The sequence below is a fragment of the Falco peregrinus genome, chromosome 2 (assembly GCF_023634155.1).
Source record: "Falco peregrinus isolate bFalPer1 chromosome 2, bFalPer1.pri, whole genome shotgun sequence".
Lineage (NCBI taxonomy): Eukaryota > Metazoa > Chordata > Aves > Falconiformes > Falconidae > Falco > Falco peregrinus.
Window position 1 is genome coordinate 17,909,542 of NC_073722.1, and position 26,495 is coordinate 17,936,036.

Genomic DNA, 26,495 nt, shown 5'->3' on the forward strand with positions numbered 1-26,495 from the left:
CCTTTCCCATATAATTCTAAACTGTGATTACCTTTCCATTCCTCGATTGTGTGTTCCCTTTCATCCAGCTGTTTATCATATATTTGAGGCGGTGGCTACAGGAGAGAAACAAAGCTATTTAGTCAATTGTCGGTTATATTGTAAAAAATTAGGAGCAATTATTTAAGTAAAAAATAAATAGTCTTCTCTTTGTCATCCATCCTGTACATGCAAAAACACATGAAACACATGTGAATATTAAAGATATTAACGCTTCTGGGATTCAACTCGTTATGTAGAAGAAAGCAATATACTTCTCCCTTTTCCACTTTTAAACAAGAGGCATAGCTGCAGATGAAATAGAACCCAGGTCTACAATGTCATTGTGCTTATACCGAGCCCAGAAACTCCACACACATTGCATTAGCAGAGAAAGTACTGTCAGAGTACCAGACAAATACCCATTCTGATTAATTAGTAGTAATATTACATTAATTTTTAAGTCGCCCTTTAGACATCCTAATTGCTGCTATACAAACTTCTCAGAGTAACTATTTTTGAAGTAAATCTCCCTGCCACCATTTTTTAGTTGATGAGAATGTCACAGAAGTAGCAGATCCTGGAATTTACCAAGTCAAAGGCAACTGCGGTTTCCGAGAGCCTGAATCCCTGCTTCCACTGGGCAGCTAAGCCACATGGTCATTGTCTCTCCTCATGTTCACGGCCAAATAGAGCAGCCAAGCCAGGCAGAAGACACTCTTCTCCTTCCCTCTACCAAGAAGCTTCAGCATCTGAGGTAATAGTGTCTAATGAAGATGGAAACAAGCTCTACAATACCTTTCATGCTCATAAGTTATTTCCTCCAACTTTCATCTTGGGCACTCAGACATTGCATCCCAGTCAAAACATCCTACTACTAAATGCACATTTACCAAGCAATTTTCTGATTCACCAAGAAGTTGAGAGTTCACTCATCGGTCCATTAAACTATCTGCATGCTACAGATACAACTGAGAAAGTAATAGTGATGTAATATGAACCAGAAAAAATTCTATGGTAGCTGAACTGGACAAGTCACTGAAAACAAGAGAAGTTCCTGCTCAGTGACATTCGTATCGGGGCTAAAGACAAGCAAATTAGGTGAAGTGCTGGACTGCCAAGTCTCATACCCGAGAAGGTGCTGAGAGGGAACCTGAAACACATGCCATGAATTAAAGTGAGTGCCAGTGCCTTGCTATGTCAGCAAGGTAAAACACAACCACGTAAGAAGTCCCGAGTCCAAAGCCAATGCAGCTGTTCCTCAGCACAACAGCTCTTCTCCGTCCCTTCCATTGAGTCCTGAAGCTTAAGACAGAATCAGCCAAATTGGTGCAATCTCCATGGGGACTCCATGTTTCTGCTGATTGTGTTATCAGGGAGCTGAACGCTACAGAAGGGTGCAGGTGAGCCTCACCATGGACCGGCGGGATGTGGCAAGCTCCACTCCTCCAGCTGAGCCTGCTGAGCTACCGCTCAGCTACTCAGCCAGCCCTGCAGCATGTATTTCCTATGGAGGGAAAGCTGAGAGAGCTGGCAAAGACAAGGAAAGCCTGGGCAGCCAGGAATTTACAGGAGGCTTACAGGGGCTCTCAGGCTCCATTACACAGCTGGCTCTTGGCTGAGCTGTAGCCTGAATCACAGCAGCAGACCCACTGCTGCTGTCAGGTGGAAGGAAAGCAGGTGAACCAAGCTGGACAAAAATACCCTGCAAGTACATTTCTTTCTAAAAGCTTCAGGGAGGGGTTTACAAAGAGCAAGGCTGTAGGCAAAATTGCTCCTAACAAGTGTAAACACTCTTTTTACATCTTCCATAGAAAACCAGGGGTATTTCTCCTCCAGCCAGAAATAAGAGGATGGATTCCGTCACTACTGCAATTCCCAAATGCAAATTACAGAAACAAAAGGAACAAGTGATCAGATGCACATTCCTGTCTTCTGTTCACACAACCACAAAATCTTTGGCTTACGTCTCTTCTAATTTATTTCAGCTATATCATAAACGGGCGTAACTGGCTAATAGGCAGCAAGAAATTATTTCCTAGATTAACACATTCTGGAAATGAAGACATTTTCCAGGGAGAGTGCCCAGAATAATGTCATTTCTTACCAAACTCCTATTTTGCCATGAAGACAGTCAAGGGAGAGCAACCAAACTCTGTACTTCACATGCTGCAGAATGCCAGATACTGCACCCGCACAGCATTCCGCTGCAGTACCAGTGTTCATACTGCAGACCCCTATTTGTGAAGTAGCAGAACCCACAGCTATAAAACATGGCTCTCAGCAGGAACACAAGACCCAAGGGTAACAAATATTCAGTGTGATAATGACATGAATAAATCCCTGCTCTTCACCCAGGCAGGATTTATAACTTCTAAAACCTGTGGAGAACACAGATGAATAGGGCTCCATTGAGAGGCCCGGCCAGCACTCTCATACTGGAAGAAGTGAAGCTTTCCCATTTAAATTCCCTGATATCAGGAAATAAGCCCTTATGACAATTTCACCGATTCAAGGCTGAGCTAAGAACAGAGCAACAGTTTCAGGAATGAATTTATTTCCCATGATCCCCATTAATCATAATGAGAACCACAAACCTTAATATATTGTTATCAACCTAGATAATCCTGTCCAGGCTGACCATTTTCTGCTAACTCGTTTGTTCTGGGGTTTTTTTAACCAGTTTCTAAACTTAGAGGGAGGAAGGGAGGTTTTTAACACAAGCATTGTCAGAGCAATGGAGCAACAGAGCTGCCATACCTGGGTCCTCGTGGCCACCTCATTTCAGTCTTGGTGCAAAAGTTGGTCTAAAAATGACTTTGCTGCCTAAGTCAAATGCCTTAGAAAATGACAGAGTTCATCATTATTAATTTTCTATGTGCATGCAGCTGCAGTATTATAGACATTCTTATAAATCCTTCATACAGCACATCCCAACTGAGAGTTATATGGTTTAGTTTGTACAGGTTCCAGGAAAAGTATAGTTAAAGTAGCATTAAATCAAAGCAGAGTGTGGATCAAGCCTATGGGTGGCAGCATGTAGCTTCAGTTTAAGGTAGCCATTTTCTCCCCAAATCAGATGATTTGTAAGCAATTCCATTGGCCACAGTAACAAAGAACAGAATCAATTTTTGGATGCGGAAGAGAAGGAATTAATTATATTTTTCTTGTAGATATTAAAATAATACTTTGTTTCAGTGGTTCTTGGCTGTTAAATTTTACAAATGGATTTTTAAAATATTTTTGCATTACATTTAACATTAATTGAATATAATAAAAATTACAAAAAAGAAAAAAAAAAATGGAAAATATGCACAAGACCTTTTTTTGTAAAAAAACCCCACCGAAACAAGTGAAACCAAAAAAACCCAAGCCAATCCAAAAACCAAAATCCACAAATGACAGTTTCTTTCAGGTGGTCAGATAAACATCAGGAGACTACTGGATTCGTTAAATACCGTTCTGATATCCAGGGAGGAAAAGCTTTTCACCAGGGAAAAAAACATATGCTGAGGCTATTGTATTCTCACTTTCCCAAAGCAACATGGACTGGTGTGTATGCTACTGCTAGAAAGCAAAAGGAACAGGCTGGAGCTCACACTTGAATAAATCCTGCCATCTCTGTCCCTGCCTCTGCAGAGCTCGTGCCAGCACAATGAAAACCTAGGGATGCGCTGTTTTCAGAAAGCTTGGCAGGAGCAAGGGTTGATTCTGCATCTGTTCCCAGAATTGCAGGGTCTGGAGCAGCAGTCGTGGAGCGGCATACAAGGCAACAATGGAATTTAGCAATATACGAATAACAGAGGCAATGGAGGCTGTAAGAATTCATGGTGTGAGGTCAAAGAATTTGTTAGATGGCTTATATTCTCATAAGAGGTGAATATAAAAATTCCTTTGAGTTTTGCTAGAACCTAGTCTGTGTCACTGATAGCATTATATATTTATTTTTGCAGTGCAAGCCAAAGTACGCCAGTGTGCTGGCACCAGAGGCCTGAAGTCTTTAGCTGGAGAGGAAAATGTGAAGGGTCTTGGATTTCACCCTGTATTGACCAGGGACTCCACAGTGGGCTGGGCACGATCTCAAGTATGGATATGGAAGAAGAGATGCCTCTGTGCCCATTCATTCCTTGGACATTTTGCGGAGCCTTATGGAAAACTCTGTGCTCAGTATGCATCAAAGAAACCGTGGTCTGAGCTGTTTCTGAACAGCTGGACTATAAGGATACCATGCAGCAGGAGTCAACAGAGATGACTGAACAGCAGCAAGCTGGAAAAAGATTTGGTTTGGAAAAGAAAAAGACAACAAGAAATGCCTCTTTCTTCTCTAACCGCTACTTCTCACTGACATTAACAAAGATTGCTGCAGAAGTGTTCAGTTTCCATAGTTAATCAGCTATAAATAGATAGCTGTCGCTGACTAGAGGAAATATCCATGCTTGCATATGAAGTAGAGCTGCAAACTTCTTTTGTAAGACATCGGATGCGCACCATTGACCTCTAAGCAGAAAACCAAACCCTGTAACTGATTGCTAAAAAAACCCTGTGGCAGATCACCAGAGTTTAGATACATCATCTATACACACAGGGCTGAACAAGAGAAAAGAATACCAGGGAAGACACGCAACCTGACAGACCTGATTTTGCCATGAAGTGTCACATCTAGTGGAGGTTACACCTTCTTTGTAGTGTTGTTTGCCAAGGTCATAAAGCTCTCCAGAAGCTCTTCCCCATCATCCTGGATGCTCAGCACTCACAGGTAAAATAAAAGCTGGATCATGGGGGTTTTTTTGTTTGTTTGGTTGTTTTTTTTCCTTATGAAAAACAATGAAACTTGAAGTTCATTTGGAAGGATTGTATTTAACAGCTGGTCACAGATAGTTTATAGAGGCCTAAGACAAGCACAGCAACAGTTTCTGTCCTGCAAAGGACCTCAGACTGAGATCCACAAACCAAGCTCTCTTCATAAGCATTGCAGGAAAGAGCATCACATTAATAAAAGGTACACAGGTTGACATGCACAGCAAAATGAATGATAATTCACAGCTCATCCCCTCGTGGGTGGTCCTAGATGCAGAGATACCCCAGCGAAATACAAGCCCTATGAAAATAAAACCACTAACAAAAGTAGTGTGAGTTACAGTACAGAAGACCTCATAAAATCTATCACAGTTGTAAAAATCTGTCCGTAGAGAAATGCTTAAAAAAATATTCTTAACATCTGATCTTTCCATTTTCTAAGAAATCTCTCTTTTAATGGATGGCATATGATAGATAACAGTAACTACACGGACAGTAAAATCTAAGATGAATTTTGAAACCAGTTAACAGCAAACATCAGATAATAATCTACGGCAAATGTTGCTACTAGGTTTGTCCCCATAGAATGGAACAATACTGTTCCCAAGTAGGAACCAATACAAGATCACACAAATACTCAAAAGGTTCCAAAACGAAGTCATTTATGGGTGAAGAAAAACTGTGCAGGTTTAAGTCCTAACATCATAATTGAAAAATTAAGGGAAGGAACAGAACGCAGCCAGAGTCTTGCAGAAGAATGTGACTTTGATAGCAGTAAGTAGGTATCTCTCCCATTCAAAACCATTTCTAATGCCAACAGTATGGAAGGAATTAGACCAGAGATCAGGCAGCTCAAGCCAACACAGTCCTAGAGAACAACCAGCACAAGTGTTCCAAAATTTGATTTCGGAGCTGCCCAGGTAGCAATGCTAAAGCTATTCTAAAGCATTTGTCTAGGAATCCATTCTGTTCACAAACGGTTTAGACGTTTTGGGATAAAAACAGTGACATGCATATAGGTAGCATTGCATAAACATTAGGAGAGATACGAAAAATTAAATATCAGATTTGGGGTTTAGTCATAGATCATTTCAATGAAGGATAAGAATGTATAGCAACTTCAAAAGCAGCTGTGTAAATGAAAACAAAGTCTCATGCACAGCATTTTCAGACAAGAAAACAGAAGCTAGTATGTCATTAGGGAGATATTTGAGATAATTTACAATAAACAGGATAGTCTACATGTGGAAGCAAGAGATTTTGGAAGCATCTTCTTTCCAAGAAATAAAACAAGCACTTTGAAGGAGAAAAGGTATCATGTGTCTCATTTATTCATGATAATAGTCTAACTGCTGTTATGTAGGTAAAGTAAATATCATAATAGGAGAGTCATAAACATAATATTTGTTTAAAAGGGGAACCAAGACAGTTTCTGTGTATAAGATATAGGAAGCAGGAACCTTTAACTGAAATACAAAACAGAGAAGTAGGGTCTACAGGTTCCTATTCTGATTTTACAATAGGTTTCCTGTGTAATATTAGGAAATAATACTTTTCCCCCTTGAACTCTGGTTTTCCTACATATAAATTAGAAGACTGAAAGCAGATTTCAACAGTTCCTACAAACCTGGCAATTCCACACAATCATAAACACACATAATCTGTATGTTTTCATATTTCTTAAAAACATGCATACAGAAATTATCTTAACTGTAACACTATTTAAATTGATTTCACTATTAAATTATTTAAATTAATTTCAGAGCAATGCTGGATAACCTAACACTGTGACTTTATTATCAAAGATACTGCAGCATAGCTGAGTGAGCTCAAAAGCAGCTGGCTAACTAGGTTAGTATGTTAGACATAAGGATTTCCTCTAAACTGAAAATCTAGCTTACCCACTCACTTCACAGGTAAGCTTAAAAACTGTGCAAGGCCTGTTTCTACATGTGAATAGGATGCTTCTTTCAGAGCTTTCGATTTGAGGGCTTTGGATGTGGTTTGTTTTTATGCAGAAGTCTTGTGGGAGAGTCACCACGCTGTTTGTGTAACCTCCTGCTGTTAGTGAATGGCAAGTACCACGTCTAATAAAACACTATCTTCCTCTTTGTATCAGGGGATCACGACACGGCATTTAAGGCTGACCAGAAGAGTTTAATGCTGTTACACGTCAGGGGAAAGAGTATTGCATTCCTACCCCTTCCCACCTGTGTTACAGTCTTTGCCCATTAGAATGAGACATAATAGCTTTATTGCCCCCATATAGCCTGTCAAAAACCATAAACTTTTAACAGACTTATAAAAAGGGACTGTAACTCTCACTAGCCTGCTTTCCAACTGGACAGGGCTATTCTATCTGTTCCCCTCACATTCATAATGCTGTAAATCTGGGCAGACGCAAAGGGCCATTACCTCCAGGTTAAACTTTGACACCAAATTCTCTGCTTATTCCCTCAACTGTCTTCAGTGCTTTTTACGGTCTACTCCAGCACACACTGACAGTTCATTGTCCTTCTAGGCCTCTGCACCAAATGAATACCGTACACAACAGATGCCGAGCTGCTTTGGATGAAGCCGTTTACTGAAGAGAAGAAGTAATATAACTAGACAGCTAACTAAATCCGCTCCCCGCCCCCCTGTGCTATACTGGTTGAAAACACTGTCTTGTTTAATACCTCTGTATCTTAATTTCTGTGTTATCCCTACTGTGCAGAGCTACTGACAGCGGAAGGGATCCTGCCTCGTGTTATGCACTATGGAAGGAGGACTCAAAAAACCCCCGAACACCTTACTACCAAACATTTAGACACATGATGAAAGAAGACTACTCTATGGAAAAGTGCTTATCAAGTGCTACAAGAGAGAGGGTGCAGCGAACACGGGCAGATGCAACACAATGCAGGCTTGTAAGTCCCTTTGGGGCAACTGGGAAAAACAGTGGGAAGTTAAGCACAATGCAAGTGAACAAAAGCATCTCCATCGCTCATTTTCCTATCACACCCTTGTCAGGTTCCCTGCCCTGCACATTTGCAGGAAAAAGCAGGATTGCTTCACAGAGCTTTATCATGCTGCATATCTTAAAGCAGAATTCATTAAGATGCCAGCTGGTCCTCTGCAAACTTTCCCTTAAGATGTGGCAGAACATGTGTCTAGAGGCTAGTCCATCCTTTCTCCCACTCCTCCCTCCACTCCATCCTTGCATGCCCACTTTGCAGTCAATAGCTAAGGCTCCTATTGTACCTTTTGGCATCCAGCCCATAAACCAGATGCAAATCCTTGAAGCTGCAAGCTAGTGAGGTGAAGTGCTCATCTCAGAAGATACAAGGCCCACTTGGGGAAGGCAAAGCAAAAAGTGCAGTTAGCAACTGTTGTCCGTGATATAGGAAGACAGAATGTAAAATCTGGTATATGGCTTTTCCTCTCCCTTTGCCAGGAATCAACAGACCTATGACTTGAAATCTAACAGGTACATTCCCAAATACAAGGTATGTCTTTGTGTAAAGAAAGAGAAAAAAAGATGAACACCCCCGCAGTACCTACTAAGCTTCTGTAAAGGGCTCCTGATCCCTCTGCCTGACAGAGAAGTTCTGATCTGCCCGTTCATCACACCCAGAGAGTGCTGCAATTCAACTCGGGTCAGAACACAAACAGCACAGACAAGTAAAGATGACCAGTCTTTTCTTGAATTCCTGTCTCTAAAGCTTTGTTCTCAGACTGGAAGAAGAAATTTATCCACCTTGGATGAGACCAGTTGCAGAAGCCAGATTCTCACACAAGAGAAGACTCATTAAATGCAATTGTAGAAGAATTTTAAAAAATAAAAATCATAGGCTCCAAAACAGTATGTTTCTAAAACGCAGGAGAAAGCAATTGCAAAATAGTATGACTCATGATTACCTCATGAAGAGGGTGAAGAAAAAGGACCACATCTGATGCTGACTAACTGCGGCATTTCCAGTGAAATACAACACACAAATACCCACCTAAAACCTGTTTTAACAAAAGATCACCTTGTGGCAAAGATACCAGGGAACAAATGTTTCAAAAATCAGCAACACAGTAAAAATATCACTTCTGAATTTCAACAAGAAATAAGCAAAGAAAATAGAAAACAAGAGTAAAACTGAATACTCAGACAGCACAAATGCAAAATCCATTAACTGGCTTGTCAGCTAAATGAAACAGTAAAGTGTTAGAATAGCCCAGTCTCCTGATAATCAAAATATGAGACAACACCTTTAAGAGACAGAGAACAGTTGAACAAATGTTGCAAAGGACATTAGTTTGAATAAGAACGTGCTCCACATCAGTATAATCTCTTTCTATCACTTTACTATTACGCAAGTTTGCAAAACCATGATGGAAAGAGAAAATATCACCATCTCTTCCTCGGCTTGCAAATCTTCCAGACAGGGAACACAATTTCATGTAACACATTACACACTAAGAACAGAAACTTTATAGTAGCAGACTTGCCTTAGGCTGATACGCATTTGCATAAACCTTTTGTCAACCTATTCCAATCATGAACACAGATCCTAAATCTGTACGTGAATAATTGTACGGAAAAATGGGACTAAATGGCCTGAAAAAACTATTTAGACTGTAGTCTTTCATTTGCTTTTGTTCTTCATTTATAAAAGCTGGCTCCCAAACACAGCTAAGAGCTCGGCACTGAAAGTTCAGACCACACTGGGGCAAACTCTTAACTGCATTCAGTGGAACAGTTAATGATCAGTACACATTTCTCTACTTACAAAAATACCTACAGCACAGTTTGTGGACAACAAGGACCTACATTAGTAGCACGAGGATTTCAGCGCACTTCAACAGCGCTTTGATCTAGAATTGTCTTCTGTTTTACATCTAGAAACAGGTTCAGCTGCAGAACTGAGGGCCAGTAAATTCCGTTTCCACCTTCCAAAATTCAGTGGGCTAGATCCAGAGATCCATTAGAAAAGTCGCTGATTAAATGTGCTGGTGCAATTCTTTCACAGCACACATTAATAAAATAGCTTACCAAGACAGGGAAAAATTACTTGTTCCATTCAAACTGGAATGGGAAACTGAAGATGTACACAGTCTGGAAGAATGAGACTGCAATCTGCTCTTTGTACCAATATCCCTGAGGTATTTTTACAAAACTTAATGTTAATGAGCCAGCAAACCATTTTTAGGTTTTTACATGTCATTCAAGTACAACTTCTCTATGCAATTGTACCCTATTGTAACTTCTGCAGTTCAGTATAGACAAATTTGGAGAGTCAGGTTATTAAATGACTCAGCAGAAGTACCCACCTCTCAAAGAGCTCATCTGCTGGATGTTTTTAGATGAGTCACAACTCCCAGCCCTGCCACAAAGGTGGCTACGTAAGATGACATTCATTTTCCCATTGCCCATGAGGTGCTCAACGCATGGCATTAGGAAATGTTCACTGCATTTGATCCTAACTCTTCTGCAACTGTAACAAAGCAGGTATTTCAGTGAAGTATTTGAGAGATGCAAGGATTCGTGTGATGCTAATTCCATTCTTTATCCCATACCCTTAAAACTACAAAATTGCGACAAGTATCACAGAAGTAGAACAAGGGAGTTAGCATGATGCAGAGCTTGGGGCTTACAGTCTAATACAAACTACTGGACAAAACTGTAATCATTTAAGAATTGGATGTCAATGCAGTGTTAGAAGATACTCCAAAAGGTGTTCTGGATATTACACCAGGTTCCCCTAGTCCATGTCTGAGGGGACACAGCCTATGGTGCCTACCAACACCGCTTTTCCCAAGAGGGAACAAGTTACGTCATGCTTTCAAGCACTAAATCACTCCTGTTACCAGCAAACAAGTTTATCACATACAGGTACCTTGCTGTTTTGTAAAGAACTAATAGCCAATCAGACATCAAGCTTTCAGCCAGAATTGTCAAGTTTAACACAGATGACCAAGTAAAACTTTCTCTCCAGTGTACCAACAACCACTCCTTGTGGAGGCACTGCCAGTTACTAGCAGTACCAGAACCTCAGGACAGATTTGAGAAAGAACAGAAAGCCACCAGTCTCCCGTAAATCTGTTTGAGAAACTTATTCCATCATCGAGGCAACGCTAATGAAAAACACAGACTGACTGCACTTCAGCAGCTGAGTCAAGAGGCAAAGAAAATCCAGCTAAGCTTTCTCCAGAAAATAATTAGTAAATGTTTAACAGTTAGTCACTGAAGGTGTGTCAGCATGAACAGATGGGAATTTAGAATTTAATAATCTGTTAAATGCAAAAAGAAAGTCCCCCAGTTTAACATTCCCTCTGAAAATGGAGGTGGAAAAATACTGCATGTTCAGTGAAGACGGGCTTTTTCTAGAATTCCTAGCACTCTGATAAAATACAATGATGTGGTGGTTTAACCCCAGCTGGCAACTAATCGGGGAAAAAGGTAAAACTGGCGGGTTGGGATAAAAACAATTTAATAATTGAAATAAAATATAATAAGAATACTAATAATAACAACAACAATTGTAATGAAGGAGAGAGAGAGTGGGAGAGAGGAATAAAATCCAAAGAAAAAAACATGAAACAAGTGATGCACAATCCAATTGCTCCCCAGTTGATGACCGATGCCCAGCCAGTCCCCCAGCAGCAATTGGCAGCCCCAGTTGACTCCCCTGAGTTTACATACTGAGCATGACATTCCATGGTATGGAATATCCCTTGGCTGGATGGGCTCAGCTGTCCTGGCTCTGGCAAAACAAATAATTATTCATGTTTTACAGTCATGATCCAGAGAAAGGGTATAGTTTGTTTTAGATCACGTGAGGACTCTACGGTACAATGAGAAGTCAAACCACTGTCTCTTCAGCCATAGATGTACCCCTGATCCCTGCCTGCATAAGAGGACAGTGATACGAAGTTCAGTATCAGCTCTATTTCTAGGTGTGTGTGGCAAGTTTTTCCTTCTAAAAGGGCAATCACATTACCACAAAAATTCAACCTCTGCCACGATCTGAAATATAACTAAGAACATACCTTTGGAAACTGGGAAAAATATTACATCAAAATATCCACTGTACCAAATTTCCTTCCTGTTCTGCATCAGAAATGGCTCTCCAAGCTAAACTCACAGGCAAAGCACATCTAAACAGGGACCCAAATCTGAGTTCTGACATCTGAGTCGTTCCATAAAATGGAGTTAAGAAATGCACGGAAATACAACAGAAGTATCTGACAATGGAACGAGATCTTCAAGAGGGATGTGGAACTCAACTGTACGTGCCAGGGGATAAAATACTGCAGGGTATCAAATGTTCACACTTCAGACTGATAAACCTTTTTCTTGAAGAAAACTAAACAGGACACAAATACCAAAGGCTTCCTAGATAGCAGAACCATCTTCTGTAAAGCACTCCTAAGTAACGTAATTTGCAAAAATCCTATTGCATGAAATTTTATGAGTTTTTGAGCATTCCATTTATTTTGTATTTTATGGCACTTTCAAGAACACAGACTGAATTGAAGCGTATTGCTAAACAGCAGTGATTTCATTTTGTGAGGTTCAGGATCTTAGTTTCCTATTGTGGTTAAGTAACATTTCTAAACCTCTTCAAATACCGACCTCTGTTTTCATACATTTCAAACACAGCATTACAAAGAACACCTCTGAATTTATACCTGTACCTATTATACCATGTCACCGAAGTGCCTACAGATTACACTTGTTCCTACTTATTCCTGTTAACACCAGCCTCATCAAGGCATACGGAGAGGTGTCTAGAGCATTGCAGGACTGGAAGAAAAATTCCATGTCTGTTTACAAACAGTGTACATGATACTGACCATTGAACCATGGCCCAGGAAAATGCATGAGCTATTGCTTCATTTTAAGGAATGATTTATGTCCTGCTAAGATTTTTCTGAATCCCAGCTTCAGGATTTTGTACTGTTTGTTTATTTCTCTTCCTCTCCACGTATACCCTCGAACACAAACATAGGAAGCAATCTTTGCTGCTCTCCACAAGGAAAGGTTTAGAAAGACAGACAGCATCTTTTGCCAGACTGACTTATATAGCTAGAAAAACCAGGTGAGCTACTGGGTTCAACCCCCTTTCTTCATGTTGTCTAGAAGAAAACAGAAAATGGCTTCATATGCTTGAAGTGTTTGTGCTTCTGCCATCTATTGTCAGTGAATCTACCAAAACGATATATTCTGTCCCTACAGATCTCATTTCTTGTAAATCCAAAGACCACCACAGTCACAACATTGGTTCTTTATAGCATGCTCATTATCAAACTGCTGTAAAACAGTAGGAATCTATGAATCATACTGGCATTTAGCAGCCTGAAGTAAGGAATCATGCCTCACTTACCGCCTCCACTTCTGCTGGGTCGTACCAGACATTAATGTACGGATGCTGTAAGGCTTCATCTACTGATATTCGCTTGGCCGGATCAATGACTAGCATCTTTGATAAAAGGTCCCTGGCTTGGCTGGCTAGAACAATGAAATCAGACAAACACGAGTATTAGTACAAAAAAAATCACTGCCTCCAGAGGAGGGTTAATTGGTGTAGGAAAGTAACAATGACACACTCCTTTTAGAGACCATATGCATATACTTCTGCCCCTGGCTTTGTAATAGCAAGAGTTCTTCAGTAATCGCTTTAGATTGGATTCGTTAGGAAGGTGCCAACATCAGGACTGCTTGCCTTAGGTCCCCGACAAGCTTCAATGGTTTTTACATGCTGTGTGCAAATTCCATGTAGAGGACAGAATAATATATGCAGGAAAAATGTGCTTGAGGTATCTGTATTCCTGCCAGGATCAGAAAAAAACCAAAGCTCATGTAATGAAGTCGGAAATCATGGCATTACTGAATCAAAGCCTGGAACTCAGAGGTACTCTTACAGTTACTCAGAAAAACATCCAAACTTTTCTGTATGTTAAACTTTTTCTCCTAGACTGCTGGGAGATACTGAATAGTTCAGTCAGGCATAGGTACCGGCTTATTTTGGGGCATCCCATCAGAAGTAATGATGTCAAATCTGTAGCCTCGGATCAACACGTAATGGTAAGGAAGTGCCTTGGAACTGCTTCAGTCTTGTTTATCCCACATAACGAAGTTTAAATCAGTGGGACACATCATCCTCCACTATGAAAAGGTACAGCCTTATATATACACTGAGTTTTATGTCGCAACGTTGATTTATTTTACCTGATAATATAGCCCATTGTGCCTATCAGGCCACAAACTCATCCTTCTATTACCCAAATCAGTTTTACTGTTTAAAGTTTCTAACAAATACAATAACATCTAAGCCCATGTAAAAAAAAAAAAAAAACACACAACACCAACACGTATTTCTAGTATTACTATCAATGTAGTGTTCTAAGCTCCTTCATGCCCAAAATTATTTCCTGTGTAAATAAAAAAGAAAATGAAAGAAAAAAAATGTAAAGAGATGTAAGTGCAAAGACATTATTGGGTATCTCATTAGACATGAGGAAGTAAAACAAATATCTAATTCAATCATTAACATTACATTATAGTAAAGTATTTAGGCAGGGCATGGGATGATACAATGATGCAACAAGCAGAATTATTTTAAGGCACTGTTTCTTTTTTTATGACAGTATCTTAAAAACTGGCATTCATTATGCTCAAACACATGTGCTTCCTGTATCCAAAAGACAACAGCACTGTTTGACAGTCATTTCTATTCGTTAGCTCCATATCCAAGAAAATTCCATTATTCAATTTTATTGTAGTAGGAGCATAAAATCCCATGTACCCAAAAGCATCTGCTCAGACCTTTCACTGCTCCCAGAGCCAAGACAGCAGCCTTGCTATGAAACAGCTGTTAATTGGAGGAGTATTCTGGCTGATGTAATGACATGCAAATTGCAAGCAACTGAAACCCATCACATGCCACTGCAGTAAGCGGCCCCAAGTACTTCAGTGGTGCAGAACTGATACACAGGACGCGTTTGCAGGGGTTCCAGAGCTGTGACAAGAAATCCATTCTCTACTAAACACACTAATCACTCTTTCCAAGTGAAGGTCAGTGCCCTGTTCAAGTAAAACAAGACTTCAATATATGATTAAAATCATATAAAAAATAAACCCACAGGGGTATATCTAGTCACACTGTAATTAAGTTAGCGCTCTACTTCACATATCCAAACCAACCCGCAGCATTTTTCAAGAGTTCCACCCACAGCACATATTAAACCTCAGCTACATCAAGACTATCTTGGCTGATGTTGCTAATATCTTTCTATTGTCTAGTAACGGTAGAGCTATGAGGCAGGCATCTGGCTGAACCGCTGTTTTTCACACCGAGACCCTACTGTTCCTTTGCGTTACAAGTTTAAGAATGAGAGTAATGGAACACCTCAGCTCCCCATGGTACAGAAACATCACGCAGAACACCACGCATCGGTGATAAGGTACATTCCCTTGACTGCCCAAGCACCATGCTCTCAAAAAGCCTTTCCAAAAGCTGCCTCTCAGCTGAACAAAACCCGTGCAGTCATTTGTCTCTGCAACTGCATTAAAAAAAGCACAACTAGAGAAAAGAAAAATTGAAAAAAAATTTCATTGCATTGTAGCTGTTGATATGTGAACCGTGTCCCTTTGTCAGACATACCTTTGAGTTTGTTGTGTTCCGAGTCAGCTGGGAAGAGAGAGTCTGGGAAAAGTTTGGGGAAAGTGAGGCCCGCGTACTTGGGTCTGTTCTCAACGTAGTTCCGTACTGTCGGCTGCAGCTTCTTCATGAATTCTGGACAGGGTGTTCCCAGCTGCTCAATGACTTTATTCCACTGATCAATATCTGAACATCAGGAATTAAGGAAAACAAACCGCAAAGCCCAGTGTAAGTCTCCTGACATTTCTGTTTGACTGTTCTCTGGGAATCCTCAGAGGTGTATAACTCCCTTCACAACACCTTTACAGTCACTATCTTTTTTCATCATTATGCCTGCAGGCCCTATAGCCTGCAAAGGACAAAACTCCCTCTCGCAACTGTACTTACTTAAGGGCATTGTGCAACTCTAAAACCACTATGGGAAAATACACAGCTTCCCCTCTTTGGGTCAACTCTTGTTACTGTTGCAATCCAATGACCTGCACACCCTTTTTTACATGTGGGTAACTGCCTCTTTGTCAACTTGAGTACATGGGCGCAGCAGGAAAAGAGCGAGGTGTTCGCCTGCCCGCTCTTCTCAGTCTGTGGAGGGCAAGACCCAGCTGGCTCAAGGGAGTTCTGCACGGCACAGAAGTCACCTTCCACTCATCTGCTTCGCGCTTCTATGTTTACTCTCTCCAATAACTTTATTGGTGCTGCTAAAACCATGCAAACAGCAACCCCTCAAAAGTAATTTGCTAGATTTTTTAAGAATGCACCAGGACTTATTTTCTATAGACAAATGATGCCTTAGGTATAGACAGATGTTCCTCTTCTTGAACTTCAAACGTGATGGCTGCATCGCTACACTGTTACTGACTAATAAGAAACCGGCTCTCATGCTTAAAACCAAACTGTATTACAGGCAATTTGTACTGAGCTGCTTTTTTGTTTTGGTGTTGATTTTTTTTTAGTGTTCTTGAGATAACAATAGGGCATCTAACAGGTGTTATGTAGCTCTTCCAGCCATGTTCAGAGCAAGCCTCACTTAAAAAAAACAACAACGAGGCAAGTGTCTATAAAATCAATACCATCTCTACACTGTGTGAAGAATCTGATAACAACATAAAAAAGATTAAAAGGACGTGTACATGCAGCCATGGGTACAATGATGCTAAGAAATGTGATGAACAGAGTTTTGTTAAGAACATACCAGAAATAAAAAGCTGTTAAAAGACAAACAAATAATCAAAGCATTTCAGCACAGAGCTTTTTTTTTTAATTATTCTTTTAATTTATCATTGTCATGAGTGTCATAAGTATGGAGGAGTTTCACAAAGACTTAAGACAGTTCCTGACAGTCTAGAAGAGAAAAAATCAGGTCAACAGAAAGAAGATAACAAGAAAAAAAAAAAAAAAAAAAGGCAAAACCCCAGCTCTTTGGTGCAGTAGCAATTTCAGATTTTCTAAAAAGTGTTTTATATTAGGGAAATGGAAACTTGAGTTTTTTCACATACCTTGAAAATTCAAGACAGACTTACTTTGGGTTCACCTGAACCATCTTATTTGAACGAAAATCAAATAATTAATTTTAAATATGTAGGTTTACTACTCAAAAGTGCATAAAGGAATGAAAATAATTTAAACATAGGCTTTAAGGATGCTGAAACAGTGTTTTGAATGGCTTTAATTTCAGCTGAGCAAGGTTGCTAAAAATAGCAGTAATCTCTAAAGATTTTTCTGAGTAACCTTCGTATTTCAAACTAAATCAAAGATTTATGTAGAACAACCCCTTACACACGTCATAGATTGTATCAGTCTGGTGTTGTCCATGAAAAATATCTTTTTCTCAACAGAAAACTAAAGAATTGCAACAACGGTAAAGTTATCCAAGACTATAGCTGCTGAAAGAGTAGCCTGAATATTTCATTAAACATTTTATTAGAAAATAAACTGTTCTGACATTTTAAACTCGTGTTCAAGTTAACACACCTCACTGTTTGCTGGCTGAACTATTCCACAAGCGGTTCTTTCTGAGGAGCTTGAAAATACAGAGTGTGTGAATGCTTTGCAGAGAAGAACAGAGAATACAGAAATGAAGGTGCTGTTAGTTGTGCCAGGAGAAGCTAAATGGGTGAGCAAGCCAAGCTATAAAAGCACTACCTGTGCAGATTAAGCGAAGGGTGTTTGGTAAACAAGGAGGGCCAAGTACAGGACTTGTGTCAAAGCGGACATCAGAGGCTTATGTTTGTACAAAGCAGGTTCACCATCTCTCAGGCATTTAATGAAGGCCAAAACCAGAGGTATCCTTGGGATTACAGAATGTGGAGGGACTTGGGCATGTTGAGAAGGAAGGTACAGTAAGACGCTCTGGATGTGTGTGATAAGGGAAAAGGAATGAAAAAAAGATCCCAGAATAGGACCTACATGGTGGAAGCCAGGGTCAACGGTGATGGAGAGGGGAGAAGGAGAATCCTCAGACAAGCAGCCAGTGCCTGCTGCGAACATTTCTGCTGAGCTGACGGAAAGGTTTTCACTAAGAGACAACAGACAAGCAGGCTACCACCCATGACTGGAAGATTTGAAGATGGAAGAAGCTTCATGAGTCATCAGTGCAAAGATGACATCCAAAGCCAGTGGAGCTGGCAGAGCCACCATGTTCCACTCCTTGACTAGCCTCGAGTTGCAGGAGGACAGCACTGGAGGTTTTACAGCCCTGGCTTACACCAAGGGCCAAAAATGTCAGGCTTCCATCACAGCAACTTCAGGAACTGGTTTTGAGTAACTGAATGATCTGAATGGACAATAGTGCCTCTTCACGGAATTAATTCTGACTTACGTTGCTCAAATACTGCCAGAACCCTTACATGAAATATATTCATTTGGTCTATGTCTCTACACACACACACACAAATAAATATGCATGGTGAAGCACTCGAGACCTTTTTTGTTGTCCTAATAATACAATAGCAAAACCATGCCCAGCAAGAGCAGGTGGAGACAGACCATTTTTCAGTCAGATGGACACATACATTTTCTGTCTGATACTGTTTCTCCGCTTACCTAGGCCTTACTAGCACTGGATTATATTCTGAGGTCCAACACATGGAAGTGTGCAAAAACGTAGTAACATTCTTGCTGAATACTGGTCTGGCTCGCTTTCATCGTTCTGTTTTATACAGTCACTGGCTGTAATGCATCTGTGGTGCAGCTGATGATGAGAGGTTGTACCTGTCACGGTACAAGATAAAAAAAAAAAGGTTTTGAAAAAAGATCTGAGGTCTACTTATGGAAGCAAAGAGAAGAGGCTTTCTCTAGCTAACAGAATTAACTCCAGCAGTTCTGCAGGAAACAAATGTTACTATAGAACAGTCCTAATGTGAACCAAACCCTACCGTGGGTTACATTAACCAACAAGTTGAGTGTGGCTGTAGGTGTTACTTGCAAACCACTGAAAAAATGGTACTATGAGTCAACGACCAAGTCACTGACAGAAATTTCCAAGGCCAAAAAAGATTAACCTGTATTTGAGTGAAAAAAACTTAAAGAAAACCTTCTGCTAATAGAAGACACTGGCTTTCCCCTTGAAATGAAGCAAATGTTGGACAGACTGTAAACTGGAAAGAGTTACAACCCAAAACTCTGGAAGATGATGAAATGTCTGCTTTAAAGCTATTTAAATCACCTCAGGTGTCCCTTGCCTCAAAAAGAATCAAGGAAAATGTGTCAACTATACACAAAAGCATCTGTATGACTTAAGAGAGAAGAAGGGATTTAGCCTAGATTTACTGGTTTGTCCCTGGCACTAACAACCTTGTGTTGTTAGTGGCATTTTTACTAACGTTAAGATGGCTACACAAAGTTACAGCAAAGAAACTTCTTTAAGAATATAGTTCTAAAATATATACAGTTTGAATGAAGATTTATCATGGAGAGAATCCTCAGGTTGCTTCAAGATTCCCAATCGCCTCTTCTCTTTGCACTCTAACACTGTCCTAGGGATTGTTCTCCTTTGCTTTATAAATACTTGGTTATTTACTTGGAAAATACCCAGAATCTGAAATGCACGTTCAGAGATGTATTTTTCTAAAGCAAATGCACAACATTTCTAATGGGAAAATTATATTTTGAATGCACAAGGAAGTATTTCTATTGGAAAAATCAGACTTCACAGCGAAGTAATTTATTTAGAGGTTCATGCTGGAAGTTTACCATAACTTTTGTTTCTGTTCCCATCGATGCAATGTGTGCATTGATGCAATGCATTGCAGAAGTGTGAATTACCACCATTTTGTTCCTTCAGGTGGCCTGCAGACCTCAGTTAAATTACATTTCTGCAAGTATTCAAACAAATAAGGAAATGAAGCTTGGCTGTAAGGAAAAAAACTTAGGATACTTCAGTGTCTCAATCAGAAAATGTTAAAAGCATTTCTATAGTTGCACAAATTAATAGTTTGTGATTAAAAACTGAAATTTAGACAACAAATTATTGCCTTTGTACTTAAGCTAGCTAGCCTCAAAATGGCAATAATTTTAAATTTTCCTTCTCACGTTAAGTCAGTGCAGATCATACTCTTTCTGAGCGTAGGATTGTATTTTCTCCTGTTTAACAGCAAGGTTTTGCAGGAGGAGATACTGTTTGCAGTAGGATATTTTAGTTTACGGCAATACAAATAACAACATACTATGAGGCATGTGTAGTTAAGCCTGTGCATTCTTCCCTGCTAGTCAGAAACTTGTCAGTGCTCAGCTGTTTAACCTTTAGCAATAACTTACTGTAATTGTTCCTGTTTCTTTTCCTGGAAAAGTGTGTGTGTGTGTGTGAGAGAGAAAGAGAGAGAGAGAGAATGAGAGTGTGTGTCTTGTGGTGGTGATGGTGCGGAATCATGCTTCTCTGCCCAGCATGCTGGACTCCATTTTCTTCACCTATCAAGCAGCACATCTACGCTAGCTTTACTGCACTGGAGCAGGATTTGCTCTTTCTGGCTCACTGTCTTTCTTCTGGAGATGGTTAGGAGTAGGATATGTCACATTGCTTTTATTAAGGTAGGCACAATGGAAACAAAAAGGACATGGAGCTCTTCCTTCATAACTGACAGACAAGCACGTTAAGCTCAAATCTTTTAAGTGTCAAAACCTTAAGGAAACCACCTAATAGCTTTCTCCTTCAATGTGCATGTTCCACCAATGAAAACGAACTGCATTGCTTCAAGTACAAATTTTTGACCCTCCTAACCTGTCAAAATTAGAATAGTTACTGTGAGCAGCTCTGTATTTCCCTCCCCAACACCAAACTGTAGCACCAACTGTAAAGCTGATAGCTCAACGCATTTTCATCTTTTTTTAAATTGGACCTTTTTTAAAAAATAAATCTGTTAATAAAAACCAAACTAACCAACTTCACTGTGGGACACACCAGCGTCAGGTGCATGTTTCTTCCACAGTTCCGTAATTTACGTACTGATGTCAACACAGTTTATAAAAAACACACAAAGAAATCGAAAATGCTAGCATCGGACAAGACAAGTGTAGAGCATTTTCTGGGCAAGGTGAATGCTTTGAGAAGAATGTAGCCTTTGTAAAAATTAGACTGTATTAGAAAATATTTCGCAACTTTAAGAATAGCAGTTGCTGTTTATGCGCTATAATAAAACATGTGGTGACAATAAAAATAATGTATAGCACATAAATGAAATTACTTCAAAAGATTACCACCTGTCATATGGATGTTAGGAGATAGCAGCATTGGTTGTGTAGCTCTGGATGTGTGTCTATGATGATACCTTCACCAAAATTTTAAATTTTTTTCCTAGCTGGCACTTCACTCACTTGCTGAGCATCTTTGCTTACACAGCAGCAAGCAAATCAGTGCTTAGTGGATAACCCAGATCCTGCAGCACAGGATTGTGATCTTGCCGTTGGACAATTATTACCATTTCCCTCGTGGACATCTCCTCACCATTGCAGTATCTACTTGTACTACTCCAGGACTGTTTCTAGGCTTCCAGAATCTTCTGTCATGGTACACTTCTGTCTTTGTAACATGTGCAGCTGGATGCACGATGATCACGTACCTAGCCTAGGAAGCAGCCTACGAACATTAGCATTATTAAATACGTTCAAAATGAACTGTAAAACTGTGCATAAAAAACCTATCCCCTGACCTCTGTGACCTGCATAACATGGTTGCAGTTGTGGAATAAGTGTCCGCAGGTGACAGACTGTATGCCCATCTGTGATTTATGCTAAGAGAAGCTGACATCATGCTAACCTTAGATCTCTCTGCTTGTCTCCCCAAGCGTTCCCAACTACAGAATTTAAAGGCACATTCATCCTTGTCTGCCCGAAATGCGTTCAGCTGTTAAACAAAATGAAATGAAAATACACATATAACTACCACTTTCACAGCTCGCCATAGGACTAAGGCACCTTGCTAACTCCTTTGGATCATTTATGCAGGGGTGATAAAAGAGTAACAGTTTCCCTCATAAAATTCTGAGAAGAACACATGGAACAAGAGTCAGCTCACATGTACAGCCAGCTTTCCAAACTGCTCCTGAGGCAACACAACAAACCATGTTGCCATTTTCTCCTTGCTTGAGGCACAAGTATAGCCAAGCTTCATGGTAACAATGATAACAGTTTCTCTGTGAGCAGAACTACTGCTGCCAACCTTGAAAAGAAGTTCTGTATGACTTCTTTTTTTTTTTTTTTTTTTAAAAAAAAGCTTTAGCTCATGATTAACTGCGTCACGTGCATACACCAAAAATGGTAAGAGAAATACTAAAATTTCAAGGATCAGTAAAGATCATGGGGATTTTGGGCACTGAAAAGCGTTCACCCACAATTGGGGTTTAAAAACAGAGATGGATTCTTTTCTGAGTTTCACCTGAGCAATTTCAGTGAATCCAAATGGATTACACGAGTGGAAGAGAGCTGCAGACTAGCTAAGCACTCCACTCCACACTTACTCAAGGGCATTCCCTATTTTTCTGCTTGTGAATTTTCCATGACCATGTAAGGCAGCTGTATTTTGCTACAGAAGTTGTGTCAGTTAGCTGAACGGATCATTTAGTTCTGTAAACAGAAACTATCAAACAACCTGTACTCCTTGACTGCTGGAAAATGGCAAACAGTAGATTTTGCAGTCAAATATACGACTGACTGTATTTCTCATGAATATTCAATCTTTCAGTTTCAAAACTGCTTTTCATAGTTATTTATGCATAAAATTTGACACAATTTAGTATTAAATACTCCAGAAATCACAGTGTAGTTGTGAAATGAAGCACTGCCTGTGAAGAAAAAAACTGCTGATAACAAATTCTGGTACACTGCCAGTCTTAACCCATTTTACACCCATTTTATGTCACAGAGGAAGCTTTTTTTTTTCCCCTAAGAAACAGATTTCTAATTACTCTTCCTCCTTCTACAGTTAAATACATCCTTAAATATGCTGCCCTCAAGTTCTTAGGGCTCACAGTCCCTGCTGATGGAATTACACAGCCACCCAACTCCATCACACATTTGAAGAAATAATATTTTTTACAGAAATGCTAAGCCTTATCTATACAGACTGAAGGAAGAAGATGCTATGAGGTCATTGATCTCAGCAGGCTGGGTCTGCCTTTGCAACTTTCTGACTGGTTTTCAGCTGCTGCACAGATGGGCACAGGAGCCAGAAGTGCCGAACCCCTGCCAGCAGCTACTAAGCAGTGGGGGAGTGGGAGATGCATTTGGAGAAAAAGTGGCTTTGAGGAGGGGTGCTCAGTGGCCTGAAAGAAAGCAACATCATCATTCTCTGTTCGCATAATAGAGACTTGTGGAACAGCCCAAGAAAAGCAGAGCAGTACACAAAACACTGTAAATTTAGCAACGTATTATAAATACAAATGAAGAACGTGAACTCAATTACAGAACGATCCTAAACAAATCAGCAGCTGGTAATGCAGATTTCTACGGGGTTACTGCAATAATACACAGCACATAATGGTTTAATTATAGAGGCTTTGTGTGACTTCTTTCTAATAAGTATGCAGCTGTGTCAAAGCAACCAGTTTTTGAAGTGCTATGTAAGACGTGTTCAATTCTTTTTGTACTTGATTTCTTTAAATGATATCTTACAAAATGTAAGACTATTAATGTAAAATCAGTTCCGACTACAAGACTGCACTATGCTAACCCCCACACTTAAATTTCTCACCCTGTGTTCACAGAAAACACAAGCACAGCCTGAGCCAAATCTTCATGGAGCAAATAGGTGCTAATGATTTACATCAACACATCGAAGGAAAATTTACTTCCACATATGCAGATGAGATGTGCTCCAGATCATATGAAAACACATGGGAATTTTAGCTTTCATTTCAGTGTGAATATGCTCATCCAACACTTTGAACAAGACACAAATCAGAATCTTACTAAACAAGGCTGTGGAAATGTTAATGGTATCATGGCCTACTTTCATTTCTTTAACACTCTTCAGATATTACTTTTTCCACATTTTAATCGAAATGTTGACCCCTTTAAAGTGTGAATGAGGCCAAAATTGAAGTGCTAAACTGAATTAGTAAATATGTCTATATATGCAGACACACACACACATACATAACTACACACACATATTCAGAGAAAATTACATAAAAATGAATAATGCCTGGAAATTCCTGTGCCATCTAGGTACAGATTTTAAATTAGAAGGAAAACTTGTACACAGGTCATCCCCATTTCTCATTTGTGTAATCCTAGGGACCATGAACCACTGCAGTTAGACCAAGCATGCACGGAGCTATGTTGCTGAAGTGCAAAAGAAGAAACCACTTTCACAATCTGACAAATAACAGAGTATACATCAAAGCTTTAATAAAGCATCAAATGGAGCAAGAACTATGGCTGCCGCAGTCCTGACTGTAGAATGGTCCCTAAGAAAATGTACGTGCACCTAGTCTGCTTGGACTGCTTGTCCACTGATGTAATGCATTTATCTATAAATCACTTCTTGTTGATGTCAAAAATGCTTTCACATAACAGCTACATGTACTTAAATAAAGGATGACAGACTGAAGTCAACTACAACAGTTCCCAAGGAGATTCCCAGCCTTTTGAGTCATCAAATTTATACAAATTTAAGTGATAATTTTTGTCTTGGGAAGCAGAAGTTGTCCCTAAACTGAAGCCGTTTCTTACTTTCCTACTTCAATACCACTTGCAGAGCAAACGAGGAAAGAAATCAGCATTTCTAAAAGTCACGTCTGAGTTAATCATACCTTCTTTCTAAAACGCAGAAGCTCTTACGTGCCATCCTGAGGTAAGCAGTGACTTGTGCCTGCCAATCTACAACCTGAACTTGAAACCCCTGACATTTATGAAACAACCCCACCCACCCCACCCCCTGCCAAATTAATAAAGAGACATTTATAACAACAAAGTAAAAACAAGTGGTCCCTGGCTGCAGAAATAGATTCTGATGAACCACGTAGGATGTTGTTTTCCATCTCCTTACACTGTATCGGCTGTGGTTTCCACCTAGGGCTTTTACTGAGAGGCAGTAACGGTTTATTGACATTTTAGTTTGCACGGATTTTGCAGTGGGACTTGACCCAGCTCTTTAGGTACAGTACAAATGTATGTCAGCACTAGTCTAGCGGGAAAGGGCTGGAGGGGAAAGGGTTGGAAGTACCTACTGGGGCCAAAACGGCTGCTAGGAAGGATACGATCAGTGCCAGGAAACAACACAGCACCTTTAATCATTTCTCCCATGATGCACCCTACTGACCACATGTCAACTGAAAACAAAAATGAAATGAAGGTAAACAAGAAAACAGGAACAGAACAACAAATAAATGAGAAGACTTATCCCATCATGCTATATAGCTCAGAGCCTGCAGCCCACACTGCAGACACAGACCTGCCTTCCGCTGTCTGCAGGTGCTTCTCCGCTGGAGTGCACAAGTTTCATGACAACGTAGCAGGTCTCAGAAAAATTGACTCCAACAGTTTCCTTTACACCAGTATGGACGAAAGACAATACTATTCAATACAGAAAACTAAGAGAGACTCACAGCTGGCTCCTGTGTCATATTACAACTTTGTAATTAAAACTTACCAATTAATTTTGTCTTTTTAAAGCCTGCATTTGCATTCATTACCTAGCTTTATACTGCTTTGTATTGTAAATGAATCCCGGTGTCTGTATTCAATGAGGATATGCAAATGGCTTTTCCTTTATCCTTTCAGTTACCAGAGATCCATGCATATTTTCACAAGCTGAACTGCCAGAAGCCACAAAAGAAACTTGGGTCCTTGTGAAGACATATCCACCTCTTAATCAGGAATATGAATATAATTTGTTGAGATCATTCCACTCCAATAATGCTTGCTTTAGAGGCTGTTGGCTCCCTTCCACCGAATCTCCGCGAAGCCAGCAGTCCATAATGGGGGTCTTGAGAATCTCCTAAGATTTCCATTTGCCGTGGTAGGAAATGGTGGTTTCTAAATAGGACGGTTGAGACACTGAAGCTCTACGCTGCACCTTCCACATTGAAATGCGGAGCAAACTGGGGCACTATTTACCTTGTACAGAGAAGAGCAGTTCAGCTGGGTCAAACAAAGCTAACCACGATTTACACTGGAACACAAGATGAAAATCAGACTCCTTATATCCAGTATGGGATTAAGGTGGCATTTTCCCCCCTACCGATACCATGAAACCACATTACCTCTGCTGTCCTTGCTCTATGATAAGTCATAGGGCATGGAAGCAAGAAAAGGGACAGACTGGTCAATCAGGGCCAGAAACTGTGGGGAAAAAAATGAAAACGTCATGCTGCTTGATTAAATGTATAATTTCATATTGAGCAACAGTTTAAAGTGGATTTGACTTTGAAGGCAAATGTCCTGTCTGTGGAAATCTTTACATGCCTGGGTCTAAGGTTCCCTGCTGCTTTATTTAGCACATGAAAATCTTAATCACTACACAATAAATAAACCAATAAACAAAAAATGAAATAAATAAAAGGCTACACGTTTGGAAGCCATAAGCAAACCTAGAGATGCAAATTATTGCTG

The 26,495-nt window shown here is 40.0% G+C and overlaps 1 protein-coding gene across 8 annotated transcripts in view; it reads right to left on the reverse strand.

The window, feature by feature from the left end:
• The window catches only part of MAPK10 (mitogen-activated protein kinase 10), a 168,845-nt gene that overhangs the window by 12,854 nt on the left and 129,496 nt on the right, over positions 1-26,495 (reverse strand). For 7 of the 8 annotated variants that reach the window (XM_005230096.3, XM_027795191.2, XM_027795165.2 and 4 more), the window contains 3 exons: positions 15,453-15,635; positions 13,173-13,297; positions 32-95 (listed from right to left, as the gene is read on the reverse strand). In XM_005230096.3, the coding sequence (XP_005230153.1) occupies positions 32-95; positions 13,173-13,297; positions 15,453-15,635 (372 nt within the window). Of the gene's footprint in view, positions 1-31; positions 96-13,172; positions 13,298-15,452; positions 15,636-25,141; positions 25,214-26,495 lie in introns of all 8 variants that reach the window. The other variant, XM_005230097.3, reaches the window with a different exon arrangement.